The sequence below is a fragment of the Salmo salar genome, chromosome 13 (genome assembly GCF_965601325.2).
Source record: "Salmo salar chromosome 13, fSalSal1, whole genome shotgun sequence".
Classification (NCBI taxonomy): Eukaryota; Metazoa; Chordata; class Actinopteri; order Salmoniformes; family Salmonidae; genus Salmo; species Salmo salar.
The window spans coordinates 28,260,449-28,285,397 of record NC_138303.1 but is presented as its reverse complement, the minus strand read 5'-3'; the positions used below and the strand labels follow the sequence as shown (position 1 = coordinate 28,285,397).

At 42.7% G+C, this 24,949-nt stretch overlaps 2 protein-coding genes across 3 annotated transcripts; both read right to left on the bottom strand.

The window, feature by feature from the left end:
- Positions 1-1,878: 1,878 nt before the first annotated feature.
- On the bottom strand, positions 1,879-18,198 carry LOC106566690 (lethal(3)malignant brain tumor-like protein 1). Its single transcript, XM_082959935.1, has 22 exons — positions 18,103-18,198; positions 17,140-17,302; positions 16,765-16,946; positions 15,765-15,888; positions 12,214-12,379; positions 11,822-11,957; positions 11,582-11,618; positions 11,383-11,474; positions 11,133-11,237; positions 10,740-10,896; positions 10,458-10,549; positions 10,198-10,349; positions 9,998-10,074; positions 9,795-9,880; positions 9,484-9,594; positions 4,510-4,651; positions 4,301-4,400; positions 3,969-4,169; positions 3,806-3,855; positions 3,444-3,601; positions 2,922-2,984; positions 1,879-2,759 (listed from the first exon to the last, which is right to left on the bottom strand). Exons 2-22 carry the CDS (start codon positions 17,279-17,281, stop codon positions 2,625-2,627), a joined length of 2,508 nt encoding a protein of 835 aa, XP_082816061.1. The 5' UTR covers positions 17,282-17,302; positions 18,103-18,198; the 3' UTR covers positions 1,879-2,624.
- Positions 18,199-18,481: 283 nt separating this feature from the next.
- Positions 18,482-24,668, bottom strand: sfrs6 (Splicing factor, arginine/serine-rich 6). Of its 2 annotated transcripts, XM_014134945.3 has the most exons (6): positions 24,363-24,668; positions 21,725-21,882; positions 20,330-20,454; positions 19,694-19,896; positions 19,508-19,585; positions 18,482-19,415 (listed from the first exon to the last, which is right to left on the bottom strand). In XM_014134945.3, exons 1-6 carry the CDS (start codon positions 24,467-24,469, stop codon positions 19,082-19,084), a joined length of 1,005 nt encoding a protein of 334 aa, XP_013990420.1. In that variant the 5' UTR covers positions 24,470-24,668; the 3' UTR covers positions 18,482-19,081.
- Positions 24,669-24,949: the final 281 nt, after the last annotated feature.

The following is a 24,949-nucleotide window of genomic DNA, read 5'->3' as shown; positions in this document are numbered from 1 at the left end:
AGAAATTTAGGGGCAGGGAACACTTCTGTCTGTCTGTCTGTCTGTCTCTGTGTGTGTGTGCGCTTTGGCAATGTAAACATATGTTTGCCATGCCAATAAAGCCCTTTGAATTGAATTGAATTGAATTGAATTGAGAGAAAGAGAGAGAGGCATAACATTGTCACTAATGTCATTAGTAGATACAGTGCCTTCAGAAAGTACTCAAACCCCTTTCATCTTTTCACATTTTGTTGTGTTACAGCATTCATTTAATTTTTGGGGGGGGTCACTGGCCTACGCACAATAGGCCTACCCCATAATGTAAAAGTGGAATTGTGTTTTTCATCATTTTTACAAATGAATTACTAATAAAAAGCTGAAATGTCTTGAGTCAATAAGTAACCCCTTTGTTATGGCAAGTTCAGGAATAAAAATGTGCTTAGCAAGTCACATAATAAGTTGCAGAGACTCACTCCGTGTGCAATAATAGTGCTTAAAATAATTTTTGAATGACTACCCCATCTCTGTACCTCACACATACAATTATCTGCAAGGTCCCTCAGTTGAGCAGTGAATTTCAAACACAGATTCAACTACAAAGACCAGGGGGGTTTTCCAATGCCTCGGGAAGAGGGGCACCTATTGGTAAAAACAAAACAAAAAAAGAAGACATTGAATGTCCCCTTGAGCATGGTTACACTTTGAGAATTAATCCCTTTGAGCATTAATTACACTTTGGATGGTGTATCAATATACCGAGTCACTACAAAGACATCAGACTACAGGCATCCTTAGACTACAGGCATCCTTACTAACTCAGTTGCCGGAGAGGAAGGAAACCGCGCAGGGATTTCACCATGAGGCCAATGGTGACTTTAATGGCTGTGATAGGAGAAAACTGAGGATGGATCAACAACATTGTGGTTACTCCACAATACTAACCTAATTGACAGACTGAAAAGAAGGAAGCCTGTACAGAATAAATAATATTCCCAAACATGCCTCCTGTTTGCGACAAGGCACTAAAGTCATACTGCAAAAAATGTGACAAAGCAATACAAATTTTGTCCTGAGTACAAAGTGTTGTGTTTGGGGCAAATCCAACACAACACATTACTGAATATCACTCTCCATATTTTCAAGCATGGCGGTGGCTGCATCATGTTATGGGTATGCTTGTAATCGTTAAGGACTTGGGAATTTTTCAGGAAAAAAAACCCGGAATGAAGCTAAGCACAGGCAAAATCCTAGAGGAAAACCTTGTTCAGTCTGTTTTCCACCAGACACTGGGAGATGAAGTCACTTTTCAGCAGGACAATAAACACAAGGCTAAATATACACTGGAGTTGCTTACCAAGAAAGCAGTGAATATTCCTGAGTGGCCGATTTACAGTTTTGTCTTAAATCTGCTTGAAAATCGATGGCAAGACTTAAAATGGTTGTTTAGCAATGATCAAGAACCAATTTGACAGAGCTTGAAACATTTTGAAAAGAATAATGGGTAAATATTGTACAATCCAAAAGCTCACAGCTGTAATCACTGCCAAAAGTGATGTATTGACTCAGGGGTGTGAATACTTATGTAAATAACATATTTCATGTTTAATACACAAAAATCTATTTAATCCATTTTGAATTCAGTCTGTAATACAACAAAATGTAGAATAAGTCAAGGGGTATGAATACTTTCTGAAGGCACTGTACGTACATATAACTAGGAATAATATGACTATGAAACAGGATTGATAAACAGTAGCAGCAGCTTATGTGATGAGTCAAAAAAGTAGCGCTTGCCGTATGCACTACCCGCTGCGCAGACATACACAATTTAATAAAGATCAAGTATTTTGAATTGAACTTACTTCATCATCACCAATCAACTGAAGTCAAGACAAGTAAGAGATTGAATTGGACATTTATTTGTACATATGGAATGAACGATTTTGATCGAAGAATATCGTGACACAGTTTGCCCACCAGAGAGAAATATAGCTATAGGAATCCTGGAGCCCTTGTAAGATTATATTTAAAAACAGTGCATAAACCTACATAAAATATAAAAATGATTCAAAACAATAAATCCCAAGGATATCTTGATATTTCTGACTGAAAATGTAAACCTTTCAAATGTTCCAAACAAAGTTCCTATTTTTAAACATGATTTTGAATTTATCTCATGTAAGATCAATACTTGAGAAACTTTAAACCTTTTCTGGTCCATATGCTGTATCTAGTGACCAAGTATAGGAACAGCAGCATAAAATCCCCCTGGATTTCAAATCTGTGACAAGAAATTGCAGTAAAACATCATCCCACATAAATAATTCCATATATTTTGCATAAATGACAAAAGTTTATCTTTCGACGCTCCTTACACTTTCAGGTAAGATTTTACCAATTTTATTGCACGAGCAGTGAAGCAACCTTATAAAAACATTTGCTTACACTTTTTCCCAGTTTTTTTCTTTATTTTTCTCAGTTCTGTCCCCATCTCTTTTCCACTCTCACCCGACTTTCATCTCTCAGCCCCCTCCTGTTCTCTCTCTGATGGGTACTGAACACCAAACACATAACAGGGGTAGGGTTCTGGATGATTTTGGCACATGATGATTAGTCGCGGAGTCTCTGGCCGAGTGGGGACAGGATCACTTGAGGCCTTCGTCAATACTCTTGAACATTAAAATGGCGTTGGAGATCTTGAGGGCGGGACCAAGTTTGATGTTCATGATTTTGACGATGTCAGTTTGTGTCAGTAATAGGAAGGCCTCCCCGTCAATCATCTGAGGAGAAATATACAAGAAACTCAATCACAGGAATATAAAAAACAAAACAACAATAGAGGACAACAGAATGCAACTTAAATGACTTAACTTAGCTGTTCTAAATGGGCTCTTGTTGGTTTCATTACTTCATACTTAATTATCAATTAACATTGTACTCACTTCCTCTTTGAAGACACAGGCTTGTTCTTCACAACCAGTCAGTTTCTGGACAAATCCAAAGACCTGTTACACAGAACACAAAGAGTTATCAATGTACTCTGATTCACCCGTTTGTTGAAGCCAAAAGATAAATAGGGGTAAGTGCAGGGGTTAAAGCAAGTCGATATCAGCTTGAGGGCCGCATCAGGATTTCAAAATTCCACGGAGGGCCGCACAGATTTTTTACGACCGATGTGTTTGTCAAAATCCATTTATGGGCCAGAAAAGGGGCAGTTATTAACATTTTAGTCATTTAGCAGACGCTGTTATGCAGAGCGATTTACAGTAAGTAGTGAGTGCATCCATTTTATTTGAAAAGGTTCATTATAGGTTCATTATCCTGCCTACATACGTTTTGTCTAGTTTTAGATGTTCAGAGTGTTTTTATGTATTCTTAACCCAAAATCATAATCCCCCCTCAAACTGGGAATCCGTTGCAGTGATGGAGAACTTTAACCTCTGGGTGAGTTTTACAGCTCTCACCTCTTCCACGGTCCATGCTGCCACCTGTGTAGCATGGATGCCCTGGACGCCCGGCAGCAGTTTGCAGTGTTGCTCCCAGCACAGAGACAGGGTTCGGTCCGGGTGGGCCGACAGGGCAGACATGAACAGAGACGGGCACATACCCTCTGTGGCTATCGCTGCAACACAGGAAAACACATACATATACGTCAGCACACACAAAATCACACATATTAACGCATGTAACACATACACACAGAATACTGTATATAGGATGCAGTAAACTCATACTGAGGCTATATATAATCAGAGTGTGGCCATAGACATAAATGGATACAGTTTGTATGTGTACTGTGTGCAGAGCATAAAACTGTGATACTCACTCTGGTAACCTCTATGCTGGCTTTTTCTATACTTTGGGGGACGACCAATCCTGATAATAGAGAAAGAGAGAAACTGGTGAGAAGGGGGGCTACAGTAGCATAGGTTACAGCAATATACCACTACGACTATAACAGCCTTAGCCACTGTTAACATGAGGCTTACCTGCCATGGTACCGGGACTTTTTGGTCCTTTGGCCAAAGATTAAGATGTTCCGCTTGGCTCCGCTCCCCTCTGTATCTGATAGGTCGGTTTTGAGTCTGCCCTGGTTTCGCTCAGCCAATGGGCAGCCTGACAGACAGTGATGCGCTGTGAACCGCCCAGTCACATGACCCGAGCCATCACATCCAGGCGTCGGACACTTCCTGTTTCAAAAAGTAGGTTTGACTTCATTATAACATCATGATAGCATATTCATAAGGTTGGTATGGAACACATCTACTCACATTTACTGCTTCATAGGCATTTCAGAGACCTGTTTCTAGTGCCTACTGACCTGTGATGGAAGCTGTACTTGGTGGATCTGGAGTGGCTGATTACTTTGCAAGGCATGGAGGAGAAACTGGACTGGCCTGTGGTTGCAGGTTCCCTGGGGTCTTATTAAAACACACACACAAACAAACACAGAGCTCAACGTCATCAAACCGAACATGTAAGCACTCATATCAAGGTGAAGTAGAGTCAGAGAAATATGGTATCTGTTACCAAGGTGTTGGGTTTTGTTGGACTCAGGGGGTGGGATTTTTAGCGGGTGACCCGTACTCTCACACCAGCCGACCGGGTGGGTGTCAGGGTGGTCCGAGTCCATCCACTCATCATACATATGACTCCAGCCATCAAAATGGATCTGTGGGAGTATGACCTAGTTACGGGAGTGTAGTAGTGGCACTGGCACATACAACCGCAAGACACACGCACGCACAGCAGGGATGCGCAGATTGACTCATAACCTGTAGTCCCCACGTTATATCCACAGGCGGGCGGGTTTAGGGTCATGAAATATTGTGTGGAAGAAGGGCTGGTAACAAAAAAAGACACTGTATAAAATAAAAACATATTTGTATCATTCATATCTATAGGCTACTTTGAGGTTTTTCTTTCGTTCTTTTTTATCTGGCACAAGTGCATAAGTCTAAGCTTTAGGGACTAACGAGCGCCAAATACACGGCAATCCCCAAATGCTTTTGGGAACTTGGCCATAAAAACCATGCGCAAGGCGACAATTTAGGAAATTGTTTGACATTTTTTGTTTAAGAAAAACATTAGGATACTGTTCAATAGACCTAAATATTCAATAAATAAATTAAGAAATGTTGAAGAAAAACGTCATTGTTCAAGAGAAAAAAAGGGAACTGTACAGCGCATTTTCTATATACAGTTGAAGTCGGAAGTTTACATACACCTTAGCCAAATACATTTGAACTCCGTTTTTCACAATTTCTGACATTTAAACCTAGTACAAATTCCCTGTCTTAGGTTAGTTAGGATCACCACTTTATTTGAAGAATGTGAAATGTCAGAATAATAGTAAAGAGAATGATTTATTTCAGCTTTTATTTCTTTCATCACATTCCCAGTGGGTCAGAAGTTTACATACACTCAATTAGTATTTGGTAGCATTGCCTTTAAATTGTTTAACTTGGGTCAAACGTTTCAGGTAGCCTTCCACAAGCTTCCCACAATAAGTTGGGGGAATTTTGGCCCATTCCTCCTGACAGAGCTGGTGTAACTGAGTCAGGTTTGTAGGCCTCCTTGCTCGCACACACATTTTCAGTTCTGCCCACAAATTTTCTATAAGATTGAGGTCAGGTCTTTGTGATGGATGGCCACTCCAATACCTTGACGTTGTTGTCCTTAAGCCATTTTGCCACAACTCTGGAAGTATGCTTGGGGTCATTGTCCATTTGGAAGACCCATTTGCGACCAAGCTTTAACTTCCTGACTGATGTCGAGATGTTGCTTCAATATATCCATATAATGTCCTCCCTCATGATGACATCTATTTTGAGAAGTGCACCAGTCCCTCCTGCAGCAAAGCACCCCCACAACATGATGCTGCCACCCCCGTTCTTCACGGTTGGGATGGTGTTCTTAGGCTTGCAAGCCTCCCCCCTTTTCCTCCAAACATAACGATGATCATTATGGCCAAACAGTTCTATTTTTGTTTCATCAGACCAGAGGACATTTCTCCAAAAAGTACGATCTTTGTCTGCGTGTGCAGTTGCAAACCATAGTCTGGCTTTTTTAATCCCGGTTTTGGAGCAGTGGCTTCTTCCTTGCTCAGCGGCCTTTCAGGTCATGTCGAGATAGGACTCGTTTTACTGTGGATATAGATACTTTTGTTGCTGTTTCCTCCAGCATCTTCACAAGGTCCTTTGCTGTTGTTCTGGGATTGATTTGCACTTTTCGCACCAAAGCACGTTCATCTCTAGGAGACAGAATGCATCTCCTTCCTGAGTGGTATGACGGCTGCTTGTGTTTATACTTGTGTTTATACTTGTGTACTATTGTTTGTACAGATGAACGTGGTACCTTCAGGCATTTGGAAATTGCTCCCAAGGATGAACCAGACTTGTGGAGGTCTACAATTTTTTTTCTGAGGTCTTGGATGATTTCTTTTGATTTTCCCATGATGTCAAGCAAAGAGGCACTGAGTTTGAAGGTAGGCCTTGAAATACATCCACAGGTACACCTCCAATTGACTCAAATTATGTCAATTAGCCTATCAGAAGCTTCTAAAGCCATGACATCATATTCTGGAATGTTCCAAGCTGTTTAAAGGCACAGACAACTTAGTGTATGTAAACTTCTGACCCACTGGAATGGTGATACAGTGAATTATAAGTGAAATAATCTGTCTGTAAACGATTGTTGGAAAAATTACTTGTGTCATGCACAAAGTAGATGTCCTAACCGACTTGCCAAAACTATAGTTTGTTAACAAGAAATGTGTGGAGTGGTTGAAAAAGTGTATGTAAACTTCCGACTTCAACTGTATGTGGGTTAGGGTCGAGTGCGGGCCTCAGATTTTCACTTTATCACATACACTGAGTATACCAAAAATGAGGAACACCTTCCTAATATTGAGTTCCTCCCCTCAGAACTGCCTCAATTCGTCGGTGCATGGACTCAACAAGGTGCCGAAAGCTTTCCACAGGGATGCTGGCCCATGTTGACTCCAATGCTTCACACAGTTCTGTCAAATTGGCTGGATGTCCTTTGGGTGGTAGAGCATTCTTGATACACACGGGAAACTGTTGAGCGTGAAAAACCCAGCAGCGTTGCAGTTCTTCACACAAACCGGTGCACCAGGGACCTACTACCATACACCATTCAAAGGCACTTATATAGTTTTGTCTTGCCCATTCACCCTCTGAATGGCACATATACACAATCCATGTCTCAATTGTCTCAAGGCTTAAAAATCCTTCTTTAACCGGTCTCCTCCCCTTCATCTACACTGATTGAAGTGGATTTAACAAGTGACATCAATATGGGATCATACAGTGCATTCGGAAAGTATTCAGACCTCTTGACTTTTTCCAGATTCTGATAGGTTACAGCCTTATTCTAAAATGTATTTAATTCAAAAGTGTCCTCAATCTGCACAAAATACCCCATTATGACAAAACTAAAACAGGTTTTTAGAAAGTTTTGCAAATGTATATATATATAAAAAAAAAAAAATGAATTACAAAAATATATATATTTTACCTTTATTTAACTAGGCAAGTCAGTTAACAACAAATTCTTATTTTCAATGACGGCCTAGGAACAGTGGGTTAACTGCCTTGTTCAGGGGCAGAACGACAGATTTTTACCTTGTCAGCTCGGGGATTTAATCTTGCAACCTTTCGTTTACTAGTCCAACACTCTAACCACTACGCTACCTGCCACCCGGCACAGCCAGAAGAGGACTGTCCACCCCTCAGAGCCTGCTTCCTCTCTAGGTGTCTTCCTAGGTTCCAGCCTTTCTAGGGAGTTTTTCCTAGCCACCTTGCTTCTACATCTGCATTGCTTGCTGTTTGGGGTTTTAGGATAGGTTTCTGTACAGCACTTTGTGACATCAGCTGATATAAAAAGGGCTTTATAAATACATTTGATGGAATTGAATTAATTATTTACATAAGTATTCAGACCCTTTGCTATGAGCCTCGAAATTGAGCTCAGGTACATCCTGCTTCAATTGATCATCCTTGAGATGTTTCTACAACTTGATTGGTGTCCACCTGTGGTAAATTCAATTGATTTGACTTGATATGGAAAGGCACACACCTGTCTATATAAGGTCCCACGGTTTACAGTGCATGTCAGAGCAAAAACCAAGCCAAGGAATTGTCGGTAGAACTCAGAGACAGGATTGTGTCAAGGCACATAGCTGGGTAAGGGTGCCAAAATATGTCTGCAGCATTGAAGGTCCTCAAGACCACAGTGCCGCCATTATTCTTGAATGGAAGAAGTTTGGAACCACCAAGTCACTTCCTAGAGCTGGCCACCCGGCCAAACTGAGCAATCGGGGTAGAAGGGCCTTGGTCAGGGATGTGACCAAGAACCCGATGGTCGCCTTGACAGAGCTACAGAGTTCCTCTGTGGAGATGGGAGAAACTTCCAGAAGGACAACCATCTCTGGAGCACTTCACCAATCAGGCCTTTATGGTAGAGTGGCCAGACGGAAGCCACTCCTCAGTAAAAGGCACATGACAGCCCACTTGGAGTTTGCCAAAAGGCACCTAAAGGACTCTGACCATGAGAAACAAGATTCTCTGGTCTGATGAAACCAAGATTGAACTCTTTGGCCTGAATGCCAAGTGTCATGTCTGGAGGAAACCTGGCACCATCCCTACGGTGAAGTATGGTGGTGGCAGCATCATGCTGTGGGGATTTCGTTCGGAGCTAGGGACTGGGAGACTAGTCAGGATCGAGGGAAAGATGAACGAAGCAAAGTACAGAGAGATCCTTGATGAAAACCTGCTCCAGAGCGCTCAGGACCTCAGACTGGGGCTAAGGTTCACCTTCCAACAGGACAACGACCCTAAGCACACAGCCAAGACAACGCAGGAGTGGCTTCGGGACAATTCTCAATGTCCTTGAGTTGCCCAGTCAGAGTCCGGACTTGAATCCGATCAAACATCTCTGGAGAGACCTGAAAATAGCTGTGCAGTGACACTCTCCATCCAACCTGACAGAATCTACAGAGAAGAATGGGATAAACTCCCCAAATACAGGTGTGCCAAGCTTCTAGCGTCATAACTAAGAAGACTTGAGGCTGTAATCGCTGCCAAAGGTGCTTCAACAAAGTACTGAATAAAGGGTGTGAATACTTATGTAAATGTGATATTTCCGGGGGTTTTTTATAAACACATTTGCAAAAAAGTTTTTGCATTGTCATTATGGGGTATTGCGTGTAGATCGATGAGGGAAAAAAAATGTTTTTAATGAAATTGTATCAGGCTGTAACGTAACAAAGTGTGTAAAAAGTCAAGGGGTCTGAATACTTTCCGAATGCACTGTATCCTTCACCTGGATTCACCTGGTCAGTTTATGTCATGGCAATAGCAGCTTAATGTTTTGTACACTCAGTGTATAGTCGGACAGTTGCGGAAGGGTCATTTGCAATTGCAGGTGGGTGATCAAACAGCTGACCCGTGCATCCCTAACACACACACACTACTGGTTGACCTTAATGCGGTGGGTGTCGACCTCCTCCACTGTGGCCACCCGGATCAGGCCGGGGCTCCTTTTGTCCACCACCTCCAGCTTCATCTCAGCCTGGAAGCAATGGGCAGGACGCTGCAGAGGGGAGGTTCACATCATCATCACACAGCGCCACTTAACCTCAAATCAGTCCCTATAGTTAATCTAATTTCAACTCATTACCTCATAACAGTAATTATGTTCACAACTACACTTTACCCCACCAAAAAGGATTCAAGTCAAATAAAATGTATTCACCCATGTTCATGACATTGCAACAAGTCTTTAGTACTCACCACTTTAAAGGCCTCAGCAGACACGGCGGTAGAGCCAGTCTCGTCGAGGTACCTTGGCCAGGAGAACCTGCCTGGGTCTGGGTAATCTGACAGGACAGACGGGGCACATGGGATCTAGCTCATAGGTGTGTGTGAAATTCCACTGCATTCCTTATAGTTCACTTATTAGACCTATAGTCATATCTTAGAACTTTGTCAGTCACCTTGAGGCGGCGTGAGGGGGAGGCTCCTCTCTTGGCACCAGCCAATAGGATGGATGTATGGACTGCTGGCATCACACCTGGATGGGGTAATGCAACATCAACCAATCAGATTAGAATTTAAATCATGGCATCATGGCTAGTAAAACAACACTGTTCATAATTTAGAGAAGCCATGAAAATGACATGAAAAATGGCCTCACCAGTAGTCGTACGTGTCGTCCCAGTTATCAAAGTGAACCAGGAAGCGGTCGTCCACCACGTCAGTCACGGTCGCCACGCAAATGAGAGAGGGGTTCATGCGGTCGACTGCCTCCAGCTTCATGCCCACCTCAAAACCACACTCCGTATCCGTCTGACCAGGGGGCCACCAACACAAACACACCACATTAGCCGCTTACAGTTACTTACTTCAGGCAGATGCATACCACTGATTGAGGATAAGAGTCGTGCTTAGACTTACTCTTCCAGGGCTGGCAAACACCTCTTTAGGGGCAACTTGTGCTTTACTCATTTTCAGGTAGCTGGCCCAGGAGAACTCCTCCTCTTTGCAGCCTGTGGCACAAACAGACACAAACATATGATGTGGACATTTTCCTGGACCACTACTCCAATAAGGACATTCTCATGAGTTACTTTATGAATTACATACTTTAGATGCTTGGGCGAATGATCTGCGCCACATTCAAAATGTGAACATAAAACTAATCAGTGTCCAAAGTGCAGCCCAACCCCAACCCCAAACCAAAGCCTAGTGTACTCTTATCTTTGGGGGTGTAGAGTTTGTGTCCAGTGCTCTCACACCATCCCGCCGGGTGGATGTCGGGGCAGTTGGCATTTACCCAGAAGTCATGACAGTCTGAGTAGCCGTCAAAATGGAGACGCAGCCTGTAGCCACAAACCTACAGACAGGAGAAGACAGACAGGAGTCAAACCATGTCTCCCCAAGTCTCTCTCCGTGTCCTTCCCCAGTTATGTGGATTCCTCTCTTCCTGTCTCTTCCTTTATATCTCTCTCTGTGATTCATCAAATCAGGGTGTGTAGTGTGTATGAAGCAAAGCAGTCAGGACAGGGAGAGAGGTAGAAGCAAACCTCAAAGAGCATGCGACTGTAGGTTGAGCAGCGATGCACACAGTACCTCAGCCACAGTCAGAACAAAGTACATGGAGGGGTGCTGGGGGTCGATGCCCTCTAACTTCATGCCCTGGCGGAAGCTGCTTTTGCACTGCGGGACTCTCTGAGACTGAAAATACAGGGGGCATAGTGAGAAACGCAGTCATACACACATGCATGGACGCCCACATGCCCACTCACACCCACTTTAATTTGCAAAGAATATCAACTTTTGTTCTCACATTTAGTATGTACCCAAAGAGAATAAAACCCACCTCTTGAAAGAGTTTGGCCGGAGCTGCCACTGCTTTGGTCTCCTCCAGATACTGTCCCCATGTCCACAGACCAATATGGACTTCAACAGCACCTGTTGTGCAGACAGAAAACACAACATAAACCTTATGGGAGTTCTGACACAAAAGAAATATGACTTGAATATAAATATTTTTTATATACAATTTAGCTGATTCTCACCTGCTTTGTTGTGTCTGCTTTCTGTCTTCAAGTAATCCTAGAACCACAAATACAACACACAGATTTACGACAACAAAGACCTAGTGCCTACACTATGAATGGTCGTACTGAACAAAATAATATATTGATGCATAACATCATCACGTACATGTGAGATCATTTACTTATTACAACAACAAAATACACTACTGAATTGTGCACGCTTTATGTGGGATGAAGTGACACTCGAGCGTTTCCCACCATTCCATCCAGCTCAGATTCTTCCTCTGACAGACTCAGGTAGTCCTTCCTCTTCCTCTTCTTCATGGGTTTCAGCAGCTCCGGGTCCAGAGATGCTACCCTGCCCCCGGGAATCTTATCTGTGCCTCCTCCCCTCCTAAGGGACAGATAAGAGAATAGTTGAGTCCACTACAAAGCTTTGCCTTAGGCTACCTATGACCCACGTTACATCTTCTGCATGGTGGTTAATATCTTCCTGTAGTTTGTTTGTTTTGTGTCTGAGCATCCACAGTATGCTTATGATGGTTCCTTGATTTTAATATAGCATGAATTGCACTTTCTATGGTAAAAGGATGTTTTCATAACACATTAACTTTCTAAAGTGTGGAAAGGCTTCAGTCTTCAGTACTTACTTGTCAGTCATAGGCTCCCTGCGTAGCTGCTCTGGGTAGGTTCTCTGTGCCATAGGATCACAGCTCTCCTGTTGTCCTGGCCCTCCCTGGGTCTTAGGCTCAATCTTGATGGGCCTCTCTTGTTCCACAGCCACACCACCCACAGAGCTGAGAGGAGACACCATATCTACAATGGAATCAAATCAAATTTTATTTGTCACATGCGCCGAATACAACAGGTATTCGGCGCTTGTAAGTAAGCATACCTTGAAATGCTTGCTTACAAACCCTTAACCAACAATGCTGAATTTGTTTTAAAGTAAAACAATATTTGCTATAAGAATATTTAAATACAAAATAAAATAAAATAAAGTAAGAAAAAAGTAATAACGAGGATATACAGTACATTTGGGAAGTATTCAGACCCCTTGACTTTTTCCACATTTTGTTACTGTAGAAAAGGCCCATGGAGTTGGTGGAATAATCCTTTAATTCATTGCCACTTACTCAGCTGGGCCAGGGGCGCTTTAATTAGGTTAGGTGGAAATGTCCAACAGATCTCCACTCCATAAAAGGAGGAAATCGCCATCGCCTGATCGCGCTGCTTTCTCTTCCTTCACTCTGTCTAATCCAGAAGTTCTGTGCATCCATGAATCCACACTACTCAGTAAATATACCACGTTATGGTTAAAGGAATTCCTGCCTCAGTCTCATCCATTCCTCTGTCACCTGGCCCGTGACCACCTGTTCACCCTCACTGTCAGTCATCCTACCTGTCCAGCTACCCACACAGATTCTACTAATCTTTCAGTTACGTTACAGTCTTATTCTAAAATGGATGAAATCGTTTTTTCCCCTCATCAATCTACACACAATACCCCATAATGATAAAGCAAAATCAGGTTTTTAGACATTTTTGCAAATGTATTAAAAATAAACTGAAATATCACATATACATAAGTATTCAGATCCTTTACTCAGTACTTTGGCAGTGTTTACAGCCTCGAGTTTTCTTGGGTATGACACTACAAGCTTGGCACACCTGTATTTGGGAAGTTTCTCCCATTCTTCTCTGCAGATCCTCTCAAGCTCTGTCAGGTTGGATGGGGAGCATTGCTGCACAGCTATTTTCAGGTCTTTCCAGAGACGTTCGATCGGATTCATGTCCGGGCTCTGGCTGGGCCACTCAAGGACATTCTGAGACTTGTCCCAAAGCAACTCCTGCGTTATTTTGGATGTGTGCTTAGGGTGGTTGTCCTGTTGGAAGGTGAACCTTAGCCCCAGTCTGAGGTCCTGAGCATTCTGGAGCAGGTTGTCATCAAGGATCTTTCTGTACTTTGCTCCATTCATCTTTCCCTTGATCCTGACTAGTCTCCCAGTCTTGCCGCTGAAAAACATCCCCACAGCATGCTGCCACCACCATGCTTCACCGTAGGGATGGTGGCAGGTTTCCTCCAGAAGTGACGCTTGGCATTCAGGCCATAGAGTTCAAACTTGGTTTCATCAGACCAGAGAATCTTGTTTCTCATGGTCTGAGAGTCCTTTAGGTGCCTTTTGGCAAACTCCAAGCTGGCTGTCATGTGCCTTTTACTGAAGTGTGGCTTCCGTCGAGCCACTCTACCATAAAGGCCTGATTGGTGGAGTGCTGCAGAGATGGTTGTCCTTCTGGAAGGTTCTCCCATCTCCACAGAGGAACACTGGAGCTCTGTCATTTTGACCATTGGGTTCTTGGTCACCTCCCTGACCAAGGCCCTTCTCCACCGATTGCTCAGTTTGGCCGGGCGGCCAGCTCTAGGAAGAGTCTTTGTGGTTCCAAACTTCTTCCATTTTAGAATGATGGAGGCCACTGTGTCTTGGGGACCTACAATGCTGCAGACATTGTTGGTACCCTTTCCCAGATCTGTGCCTCAACACAATCCTGTCTTGGAGCTCTAAGGACAATTCCTTCGACCTCATGGCTTGGTTTTTGCTCTGACATGCACTGTCAGCTGTGATACCTTATATAGAAAGGTGTGTGCCTTTCCATATTAAGTCCAATCAATTGAATTTACCACAGGTGGACTCCAATCAAGTTGTAGAAACATCTCAAGGATGATCAATGGAAAAAGGATGCACCTGAGCTCAATTTCGAGTCTCATAGCAAAGTGTCTGAATACTTATGTAAATAAGTGATTTCTGTTTTTGTATGCATTTGACTGTTTAGCAGTCTAATGGCTTGGGGGTAGAATCTGTTAAGGAGCCTTTTGGACCTAGACATGGTTCTCCGGAACCGCTTCCTGTGCGGTAACAGAGAGAACAGTCTATGACTAGAGTGGCTGGAGTCTGACAATTTCTAGGGCCTTCCTCTGACACTGCCTGGTATAGAGGTCCTGGATGGCAGGAAGCTTGGCCCCAGTGATGTACTGGGCCGTAACCACTACCCTCTGTAGCGCCTTGCGGTCGGTTGCCGAGCAGTTGCCAAATCAAGCGGTGATGCAACCAGTCAGGAATCTCTCGATGGTGCAGCTGTATAACTTTTTGAGGATCTGAGGACCCATGCCAAATCTTTTTAGTTTCCTGAGGGGTAATAGGTGTTGTCGTGCCATCTTCAAGACTGACTTGAAGTGTTTGGACCATGATAGTTAGTGATGTGGACGACAAGGAACTTGAAGCTCTCGACCCACTCCACTACAGCCGACCCACTCCACTACAGCCCTGTCGATGTGAATGGAGTCGTGGGTGAACAGGGAGTACAGGAGGGGACTAAACACTTCCCCTGAGGGGCCCCGTGTCGAGGGTCAGGGTGGCAGATGCGTTGTTGCCTACCCTTACCACCTGGGGGCGGCCCGTCAGGAACTCCAGGATCCAGTTGCAGAGGGAGGTGTTTAGTCCCAGGGTCCTTAGCTTAGTAATAGTTTTGAGGGCACTATGGTGTTGAACACTGAGCTGTAGTCAATGAATAGCATTCTCACGTAGGTGTTCCTTTTGTCCAGGTGGGAAAGGGCAGTGTGGAGTGCATTGGAGATCGCGTCATCCGTGGATCTGTTGAGGCGGTATTGAGGTGGGTATAGGGTTTCTGGGATGATGGTGTTAATGTGAGCCATGACCAGCCTTTAAAAGCACTTAATGGCTACAGACGTGAGTGCTACGGGTCGGTAGTCATTTAGGCAGGTTACCATGGCGTTCTTGGGCACAGGGACTATGGTGGTCTGCTTGAAACATGTAGGTATTACAGACTTGGTCAGAGATAGGTTGAAAATGTCAGTGAAGACACTTGACAGTTGGTCATCGCATGCTCGCAGTACCTGTCCGGTAATCCATCTGGCCCTGTGGCCTTGTGAATGTTGACCTGATTAAAGGTCTTACTCACATCGGCTACGGAGAGAGTGATCACACAGTCGGAGGCATTATATCAGGTTGGGATTAGGAAAGGATTGCATACAGTATAGCAAATCGTTTTTGAGGATATTTCTGGAATTAAATATGAGTTGTGAACTTGCTAGTTCACTAGCTAGATCATTTCCATTAGGATTTAGTTAAGGGACTGTTCATCTGCAGAAAAACACAGAAATTCCTAATTTCCAGTAGCCTACCTGTTTTGTTAGTTGGCCTGTTTTTGGAGTCAGGTATTTTCCCAGACACCATTACTGCTGGTTCAGCACTGCTGATTTTCCCTTGGCTGATCATCTCCAGTGTTCCACAGTCACTCACACAGAACTGAAAAATACACATACTGTATTTCAACCATGTGCATAGACAACCTGGACTCAGGGGTAAATCCAGGACACTCCAAATTATTATGACATGTTATGTTTTGTATGCATTCATTTGTGGATGTCCATTTCATAATTTATTTATTTTTATTTAACCATTATTTAACTAGGCAAGTCAGTTAAGAACAAATTCTTATTTACAATGACGGCATAGGAACAGTGGGTTGACTGCCTTGTTCAGGGGCAGAACAACAGATTTTTACCTTGTCAGCTTGGGGATTCGATCTAGCAACCTCTCGGTAACTACCCCAACGCTCTAACCACTAGGCTACCTGCCGTATGATATGTTACAAATTACAATTTGTATGAAATGTTACGAATTTGTAGAATATGTTACAAATTAAAATTCATACAATATGTTATACATTTGCAAAATGTATGATGTTATGAATTCCAATTTGTTGTGGCTAACGTTAGCTAGGTGGCTAACAGTTTGGCTAGGGGTTAAGGATAAAAGGTTAGCTAACATGCTAAGAAGTTGCAAAGTAGCAAAAAGTATTAAGTAGTTGCTAATTAGCTAAAGTTGTCCATGATGAATTTTGAACAAGCAACCTTTGGGTTGCTAAACATTCGCTTTATGCGCCAAACCAACCAACCACCCACCTTACTTACGTTTTTGCCCTAAGTAGCCTTCTGTCTTGTCTTACGTAACCATACCGAACTGAACATATTATTCTAATTTCAGTGTTCCGGATTTACATATACTATGTTACGTCTATTCTATGAGGCCAGGCTGGCTGGCCTCTTTACTCCAACAATGCTTAATACTAGAGAACCCTATGCTTATAATAACATACAATGGCCATCAGATGTCATTCACCTTAAGGTTGCTGCTGGGTAAGATGGCCATCCCTTCTTTCCACTCCAGTACATGGACGATGCTACAGGTTCCCCCAACCTGGGGGGCTAGAGTGGGGTTTTCCACCTCTCCAGCTGTGGCTCCATTATCTGCCTCAGCAGCACCCGGAGAGACCTCCACCTTCTGTGTACTGGGAACAGGGGCTGGGGAGAGAGGGGCCAGTCTTCTAAGTTCTGAGCGAATGTGATATGTAGCTGCGTGAAACTAGTAGGAGGGTAGTATGTACCCCCCTCTGTTTTGTCTAAACTTAGGACACTGTGCAGCATATCTCTGAGTTGAAGAATGTTCTGGGTGCAATACATTAGCTCCAGGAGATTCATGGTGGCCTTATCTCACCTGGCAGGATGAGTGCTGTGGTGGTCTGTGGGTGTGTCTTCTTCAACAGGCTGTCATTGGAGGAGAGGGCATCACTGGAGTCAGTGGGAGGATTGGGATCTGCTTCTTTGGCTGAAACATCCAGCTCCACTTTGGCACTCATGGCAGACTTCACTTACTGCCTCTGAAAAAAAGATCATAATGATGTCAGTTTAACCATCACAATTTCACATATTTATTAGGATTAGAATGACAGCTGAAGTGACATTGGAATATAGAGTGCTATGGGTCCTGAATGCCAGAAAGGTTACAGGATTCAGATGTACTCCCCATATTATGCATCCCCTGCATCCAGTCTTGTTCTCTATTACCACTAAACAGCTAAATACATTGGACAATTTCCTGTACAGATATGTTGCCATTCTTCTCATTTTATCAATAATAATGCTGTGTTTCTCTGCATTGTGAGGAAACCTTAAAAATGTAATTATTGAATTTTAGTCTCACTTGACATCGGTGATAAAGTACATTCAAGGAATGATTTCTTTTAAAATAATTTAATTGAGCTATTATGACCTTTCTGTAATTTGACAACGCTCCTCTTCGAATAACAAGGGAAAGTAGAGCCACAAAGCAAAATAATTATATTATTAATTTAACAAAAACACAGCAATTCAGCAGTAAAATGGCGGAGGATCAGAAATCCTTGAAGCTATTTGAGAAAAAAAAAAATACAATTTGTGAAAATGTAAAAAGAAATCCTGGCAAGATTTCGAATGAATGACATCGTTTCATGACATTCAGGCGAGAAAAATAAAATCCCTATTATGTTGCGGACCGTTAGTTCTCTGGAAACCTGATGTAGGCTATCGAATGACAGAATATATTGAATTCTTAAATGATTTGCGATACCAAATAGCTTTATGACTAATTATGTTCATGCATGCTGGATGTCAACCGCAAGAAAATTACAAATTCTCTTACCATCTGCAAGCGTTATAGTTTCAGGATTCTGTAGCGCTTATTGCAGGCACGTCAAAGCAATATACATGCATATTAGCTGATCAATTTGGGACTAAATTTAGCTTACCAGCGGTTTCTTCTTGCGGGTCAGAATCTTAAAGTCACGCATGCGCAGCTCACGCTACAGCGGACCAAATGCATCACTTCAATTCCATGAGTTAAATAACCTCCTAAAATGTTTATAATGTCAACCACAAACTCTCCCCACCGCGCGTCAAGGAAACAATTATATTACTCAATTTCACTGTCAATCATAATGTTCATTGACTGTTTTTGGCCCAAACGTCAAAACACAGCAAAGCGTGTGTCATCATGGGAGAATAATATCACAAACCAGCAGTTTCATATGAACTTTTTATTAAATGTACAATAAAAAAAATGGGCATGTTACATGTAATCAGAACGGCTTCTTATGTGGAGAGAGTGTAATCTTTACCACCATCCCTGGTAAACCTGTTCATACAATGCCAAAAATCTGCTCATCTACAAATTGTAGGCGCACATACATTACATCTTGAGGGGGGCTCAATAGGTGAAATGACTCCTATCATGAAAATGAAAAATCAACTCAAAACACCACCCTGAGGTAAGCAAAAGCAGACGAAGAAATACGAACAAGAACTAAAATGGATATTAAAGAAAAGGCCTGGCTTGTTTTAAATACAAAGCCCTTCAGACAAGCTCCTCTATGTACAATTAATACAAAACGGATCAATAGCTGTAATCTACGATGCGCACTCCCCCACAATAAACATGATTAAATCATTCTCATGCCATGTATAATACGTCAAGATAGTAGTTCCGATTTTTTAAGTGTCAAGGATAGCACTGATTAAGACTGAGCATGCCTTGATGCACCTGGTGCCGTCGATTGATCTGTCAAATCAAATAGGAGCTGGTCCTAAATCACCAGTTGCTCAAATGGGAACATGTGGAGCCTTTAATCTCGGGAAGCTGATCTAGACCTGGATTTGGAGCGGGAGACTGAGCGCTTGTCCGGAGACTTGGAGCGACAGTCAGCTGCTGGGGAAGGGGAGCGAGAGGAACGCTCCTCCTTCCCATTTTCCACGGGAGACGCCGAGCGGCTACGGGACTTCTTTTTGGCCGACTTCTCCTTGGAGCGGCTGCGGGAATCCCGCTCGGATTTCACCTTGGAGCAGCTCTTGGAACGGGACTTGCTTTTGTTGGAACGAGATCTGGATTTGCGGGTGCGAGAGCGGGAACGAGACTTCCTTCCAGACTTGGAGTGGCGTCGCTTGCTGCGAGAATGGGATCTGCAGGGGATTGACAGAATTGTTAACAATCTTCGGTCAATATGGGTACAACAATCTGAACCATACTTCTCTAGACATTAGGGCCAGCTTACCGGGAGTGGGATCTGGAGTTACTCCTGGAGCGACTGCTCCTGCGGCTCCTGCTACGAGAGCGACGTCTGCTGCGAGACCTGCAGGGGGGAACAAGAATACAAATGTCACATTAAATGGCCAGATAAGCGTGACCACACATGGGATTCAACTACTCATAAAGAGCAGGGTGGTGTGTAGAACCTCACCTGGAGCGACTGCCAGAGTAGGAGCGTCGGCGGCGAGACTTTTCCTCCACCAGGCGGATCTTCCTCCCATTGATGTCCGTGCCGTCCAGCTTGTCTAGGGCCCTCCTCATGTCCGAGCGTGAGCCAAACTCGATGACACCCTCGTTGGTACGCTCCTTGTGGGCGTCGGCATACGTGACCTCTCCAGCCTGGCGCATGAAATCCTGTAGGGGACAAAGCAAAGTCACTGTAAAACATTACCCCAATTTTTCAGAAACAAAAACGGCCTACCATGGACAGCAACTGGCAGTTCATCTTCAGTACCTGCCCCTCACCTATAATTATAAACCAGGTAGTTTGGGTCCTGGACGCTGATTGGCTGCAACAGCACTCTAGCTCTGTGTATATCAGACAATATACCACGGCATGGCGCAAAACTACTTACTGTTATACTCATGTTGGTAACCAGTTTATAATAGCAATAGGGCCCCTTGCGGGTTTGTGGTATACAGACAATATACCACTGCTAAGGGCTGTACCCAGGCAATATGCTTTGCATAGTGCCTAAGACCAGCCCTTAGGTATGGTATATTTGTAATATACCACACTGCCTCAGGCCTTATTGCTTAAATATATAAAAGTGTCCCCTCAACCCACCTTCAGATCCTGCCAGCTGCAGCGGCTGGACAGATTCTCAACGATCAGTCGGTACTCGGTACGGACGGGTGGCCCGTACTTATCCCTGCCAGTGCGGCTTCTGCTGCTGCTGTAACCACTACTACCTTTAAATGACAGGACAGACAAATTGTCAGCAAAACAGAGTGGCATATTGGCATTTCACTTAGTGGATCAGACCATGAACAGAGAATGCAACTACCAGAATTAAAGGTGTGGTAATGTTTAATATAGGTCCTGTGAGATGTCCATCTGGACCCAGTCTCAAGACAAACCTAATTAAGTGACTGAGGTATTAAAGCTGTGGCATTTGTTGGATTAGTGACTGTACATTTTTATTCTCCTCACTGTACAGGCTCTGAAGTGGTTCATTGCTGTGCAAAGTGTACATTTTTATTCTCCTCACTGTACAGCCTCTGAAGTGGTTCATTGCTGTGCAAAGAACACCACTGCATCTGTTATCAGCAACATACAGCCAGTCTGACAAATGTTTAAAAACTGCAAATCTTTAGCAGTATAAACAAATGGACAGTGATGTTCTTCTTACAAACTCTTGAATCCTGAAAGACAAATGAAGGCTTCCACAAAGTCAATGTCAAAAACTTGTATCACATTTTGCAAGAGTGCCAACTGACATAACTCTACAAAAGTTTTTCCCCCATGACATAGCCTAACCGGTTGTCAAACTGGGGACAATGCAGTTATTTTGCCTGCTTACAGCGAACGGTAACATGTTGACTTAAAGCCGTCCCACTTATTCTTTCAACATAGAAACCAATGGGAATCCTCACCATCACCCCTGGTCTATTGGAAAAAGGATGATGTCGTCAAGGCTTCCGGTTAGGTCAGCCAAGGGTCAAGAGGCATAGGTCACACACACATTGTAAAGGTGAAAGCCAAGGCCAAACGGGACAGGCAGTCATCTTAGCCTCAATGGACTCAGCCTCAGCCCGCAGCTGGACTCTTTCAAATTGAAACATCAAGGACTTTGTTAATGTTGAAATCAAAACGCAAAGACAATTGACATGTAATGGTATTTCACGGTACAGCTGGGCTACATGGTGACAAAGTCGTGACTTCTTAACTAAATACAGTTGTTTATTGGTGTTCACAATTCCACCAGGAAGAAAACACTAGAAACATGGTTTCACTACACCTAAACAATCAGTAGCAGTAATCTGAAGTCTGCTCTGAGTTGGGTCAAACTTGTACCATACTCATTGGTGACACTATGGCAATGGTGACATCATTGAGTATTGGCGAGTTATGTCAAACTCCATTTCAGGATCACAGGCCTGTGTGTGTACGGTCCACATTCACATCTCCTTGACCCATTGGGAAAAGGGCAAAGGGAACATTGAAATACATTGCACTTACTGCGACCCCCACCCCCGCCACCACCATATCCATCTCGGTCACGGCGCGGTCCTCTGGCATGTTCCACGGTCACACGCTCCCCGCACAACTCCTTGCCATTCAGTTCATACACTGCGTCGTCCGCATCGCGATTATCCTCAAATTCTACAAAGCCATATCTAAAAGATAAAAAAGTAAAATAAGCTAGCAATAAAAACAAATGCCAAACCAATGAATTTCAAGGCACTTAAACTACTAGCTGCTAATTAGCTAACTAGTCATTCACATTTTCTGTGAAGGATAACTATAGTTGCATGCCCCTGATCAGTCTTGATGCAACATAAAACAGGGGAAATTGTTCAAAAAGCACACTTGTTTGAGGGTCTGCGTTTCGAAAATGCAGATTTCTCAACTCTAAAGCAACCCCTGCAGTATAGGATGTCCAATCAAAAATGCCTTTTCACCAACGGGTAAAATAAGTTAATTGTGTATATTTTCCTCTAAGAAAACCAATGGTCCAAACCTCAATTTGTTCAAAGGCCATGTTCAAAAAAATAATAATTGCATTGCAACAGCTAGGCTGGACTCTGCAAGAATTAAGGCTACTGGCTACCTGACAAGCTCACTTCACTGTTGAACTCGCATCTTTCTTTTTGAGTCCGCAGGACATAAAATAGTAGGGCTGTATTTTACTATATACACACACCGGTATTGAGGCACGGACTGGTTTGGGTTTTTACGTTACCTTCTATAACGGTATTAGAACGTTTTAAAAAGAAATGTATGACATGAATTGTATACTATAACATCCATTTTATAGTTTACACCGCTACTGAGGTCATCCCTCTCCACACAGACCTAGCCCTGCATCTCAAGGAGCGCATTTGTTGTGGCTTGACCACGAGACACTTGTTCAGTCTGCATGGTCAATGCAGCACATGCAACAATGTTGATGACAACAACGTTGTTTCCACTTTGCTTCTTAATATAAAATTCAAAAGCGTTCTATAAAATTACACAATTAGCTTTTTGTAGATGTAAGAAACAAACTAACTTTGTCTATTCTTAGCAAGTTTTAGCAGGCCTCAATCAGCATGTTGTTTGTGCAACAGTATCTTCTAAATCAAAGAGGAATAGGCGAATCATGAATATGTTGGCTACATGAAGAAACATTTAATGTCGCCAAAGATTGTAGGGTCCCCTAGGAAACACTGCCCAACATTTTGGTTTCCTACCCCGTCACAATAACTCCTCCCTGGCATTTTCATTCATTGTCATGTCCAACACTGTAATCAAAGTGCCCACTATTATTTATATTATAACTATAGAATTAACATCCTAATTCCATGATGGCAACAGTTCAACCAAGTGTTTTGATCTAAATCTAAACATTTGGTTAAAAACAAGGACTAGATTATTTCGCCCATATTGTGCAGTCCTATGTGGCAGTGTGGAAATTATCTAAGATTTGAAGGCAAGAAATATAGAAATTTATGAATGTTATTTTTTGGTTGAAGTTGAATTGAACAGAATGGAGAAAAACCCAATGAATTAACTTAGAATGTATGTGTTGCCACCCTAGGGTCACACACTACTCAAGGTAAATGTTCAACTTTTATTATTTAAAAACATAACATAGTCATAAATTGGAAAAATATTGTGATGTGCTATTTGGGACATGCCACCCAGCCGAAGATAAGAGATAAGATGGATATCGATTTTGAGCAGTCATGTAGTAGTTCACATTTTAGTACTTTCCATACCAATTCAAAATTCCTGTTATTTTTCAAAGAATGTCAACAGAGCACTGAACATATACCATGCTTTTTATTCTCAAAGCCTTTTACATTTAATTCAGCTCATGCAAATTTTTGTTACACCCTGTGGGAGGACACCCTATAAAAGTATACATTTAAGAAAGTGCTAATGTTAGTCTCCCCTACAAAAAGAAAAAAGACATGAAATAATGAAATACTGTAGGACTGACATTTATTAATATGGAGGACTGTTGTCTGTGGAGTGCCAATATGGCCGACCGGTGACTTCAGAGCTTCATTTGCCAATACTTAGCATCCAAAATCCAGGTTTTATATACATCATTGGTAGCCACATGGCTGCACACCAAAAAAAAAATGGGTTTCCACTAGATAGCACAGCAACAAAGTCCAAATTGGCTATATTGTAAAAATGCATGAAAACAATTATTTTTGGTCCTCGTTTAAGGTTAAGAGTGATTGGTTACGGTTAGGATTAAAAATCACATTTTAAGAAGTGAAATTGTAGAAATAGGCGGGGTTCATGACTCTGGCTGTAATAACTAGTAACGACCAAAAAAATTGCCTGCAGCCAAACAAGCAGCCATTTTGAACACGCTGTGTAGTAGCTAGCATCTAAATACGTTAGCTAGGGGCCTTCTTTACAAAATATGTTAAATGCTTTAGTAAAGCAAATGTGTGCATCTAATAACCACTAACTTCAGCTAATTTCTATTACACGCACAGATAACACAAATGAAAGGCAAAATGTATTTCGCTTATGTTTTGGGGAAGCTAGCCGAAAGCAAGTAGGTAACGTTAGCTAACGCCAACTGGATATGAAGTTACCATTAGCTTGCCAGCTATTTTTTGTTCCAACTGATTCTCTTATATGATCAACTTACCCATTTTTCAGATCAATTTCCATAAGCTTTCCGTAGCCATTGAAAAATCTTTGAAGGTCTTTTTCTCGAGCATTATAATTAAGTTTTCCAACATAGATGCGAGGCATGATTATTGATCCTCGCACAAAATATCGTAATCAAAAGAGAAGTAGCGGAGGAGTTCGAATGTTTTATGTAGACTGTGACGTAGGGAACATCGCGAGAATACATAAATTCACGCTCCGGTGTCTGGTCATCTGAACCAGTGTCTCCCATCCCCTGGTCCTCGGGTACCTCCAACAGTACAGAGTTTCGTTGTAGCCCTTGACAAACGCACCTCATTCAAATCATTGTGGGCTTGATGATTAGTTGACAAGTTGAATCAGGTGTGCTTGTCCAGGGTTACAATAAAAATGTGCGGTAATCAACCAGGGTTGGGAAACACTGATCTAAACCAAACCCGTCTGTCTAAATTCTGCTTGTAGTCTACTATCATATAGAACTAAACACATTTTATAGCTATATATTATAGTAGCCTACTATAGCGGTGGCAAGGTAGCCTAGTGGTTAGAGCGTTGGACTAGTAACTGAAAGGTTGCAAGTTCAAA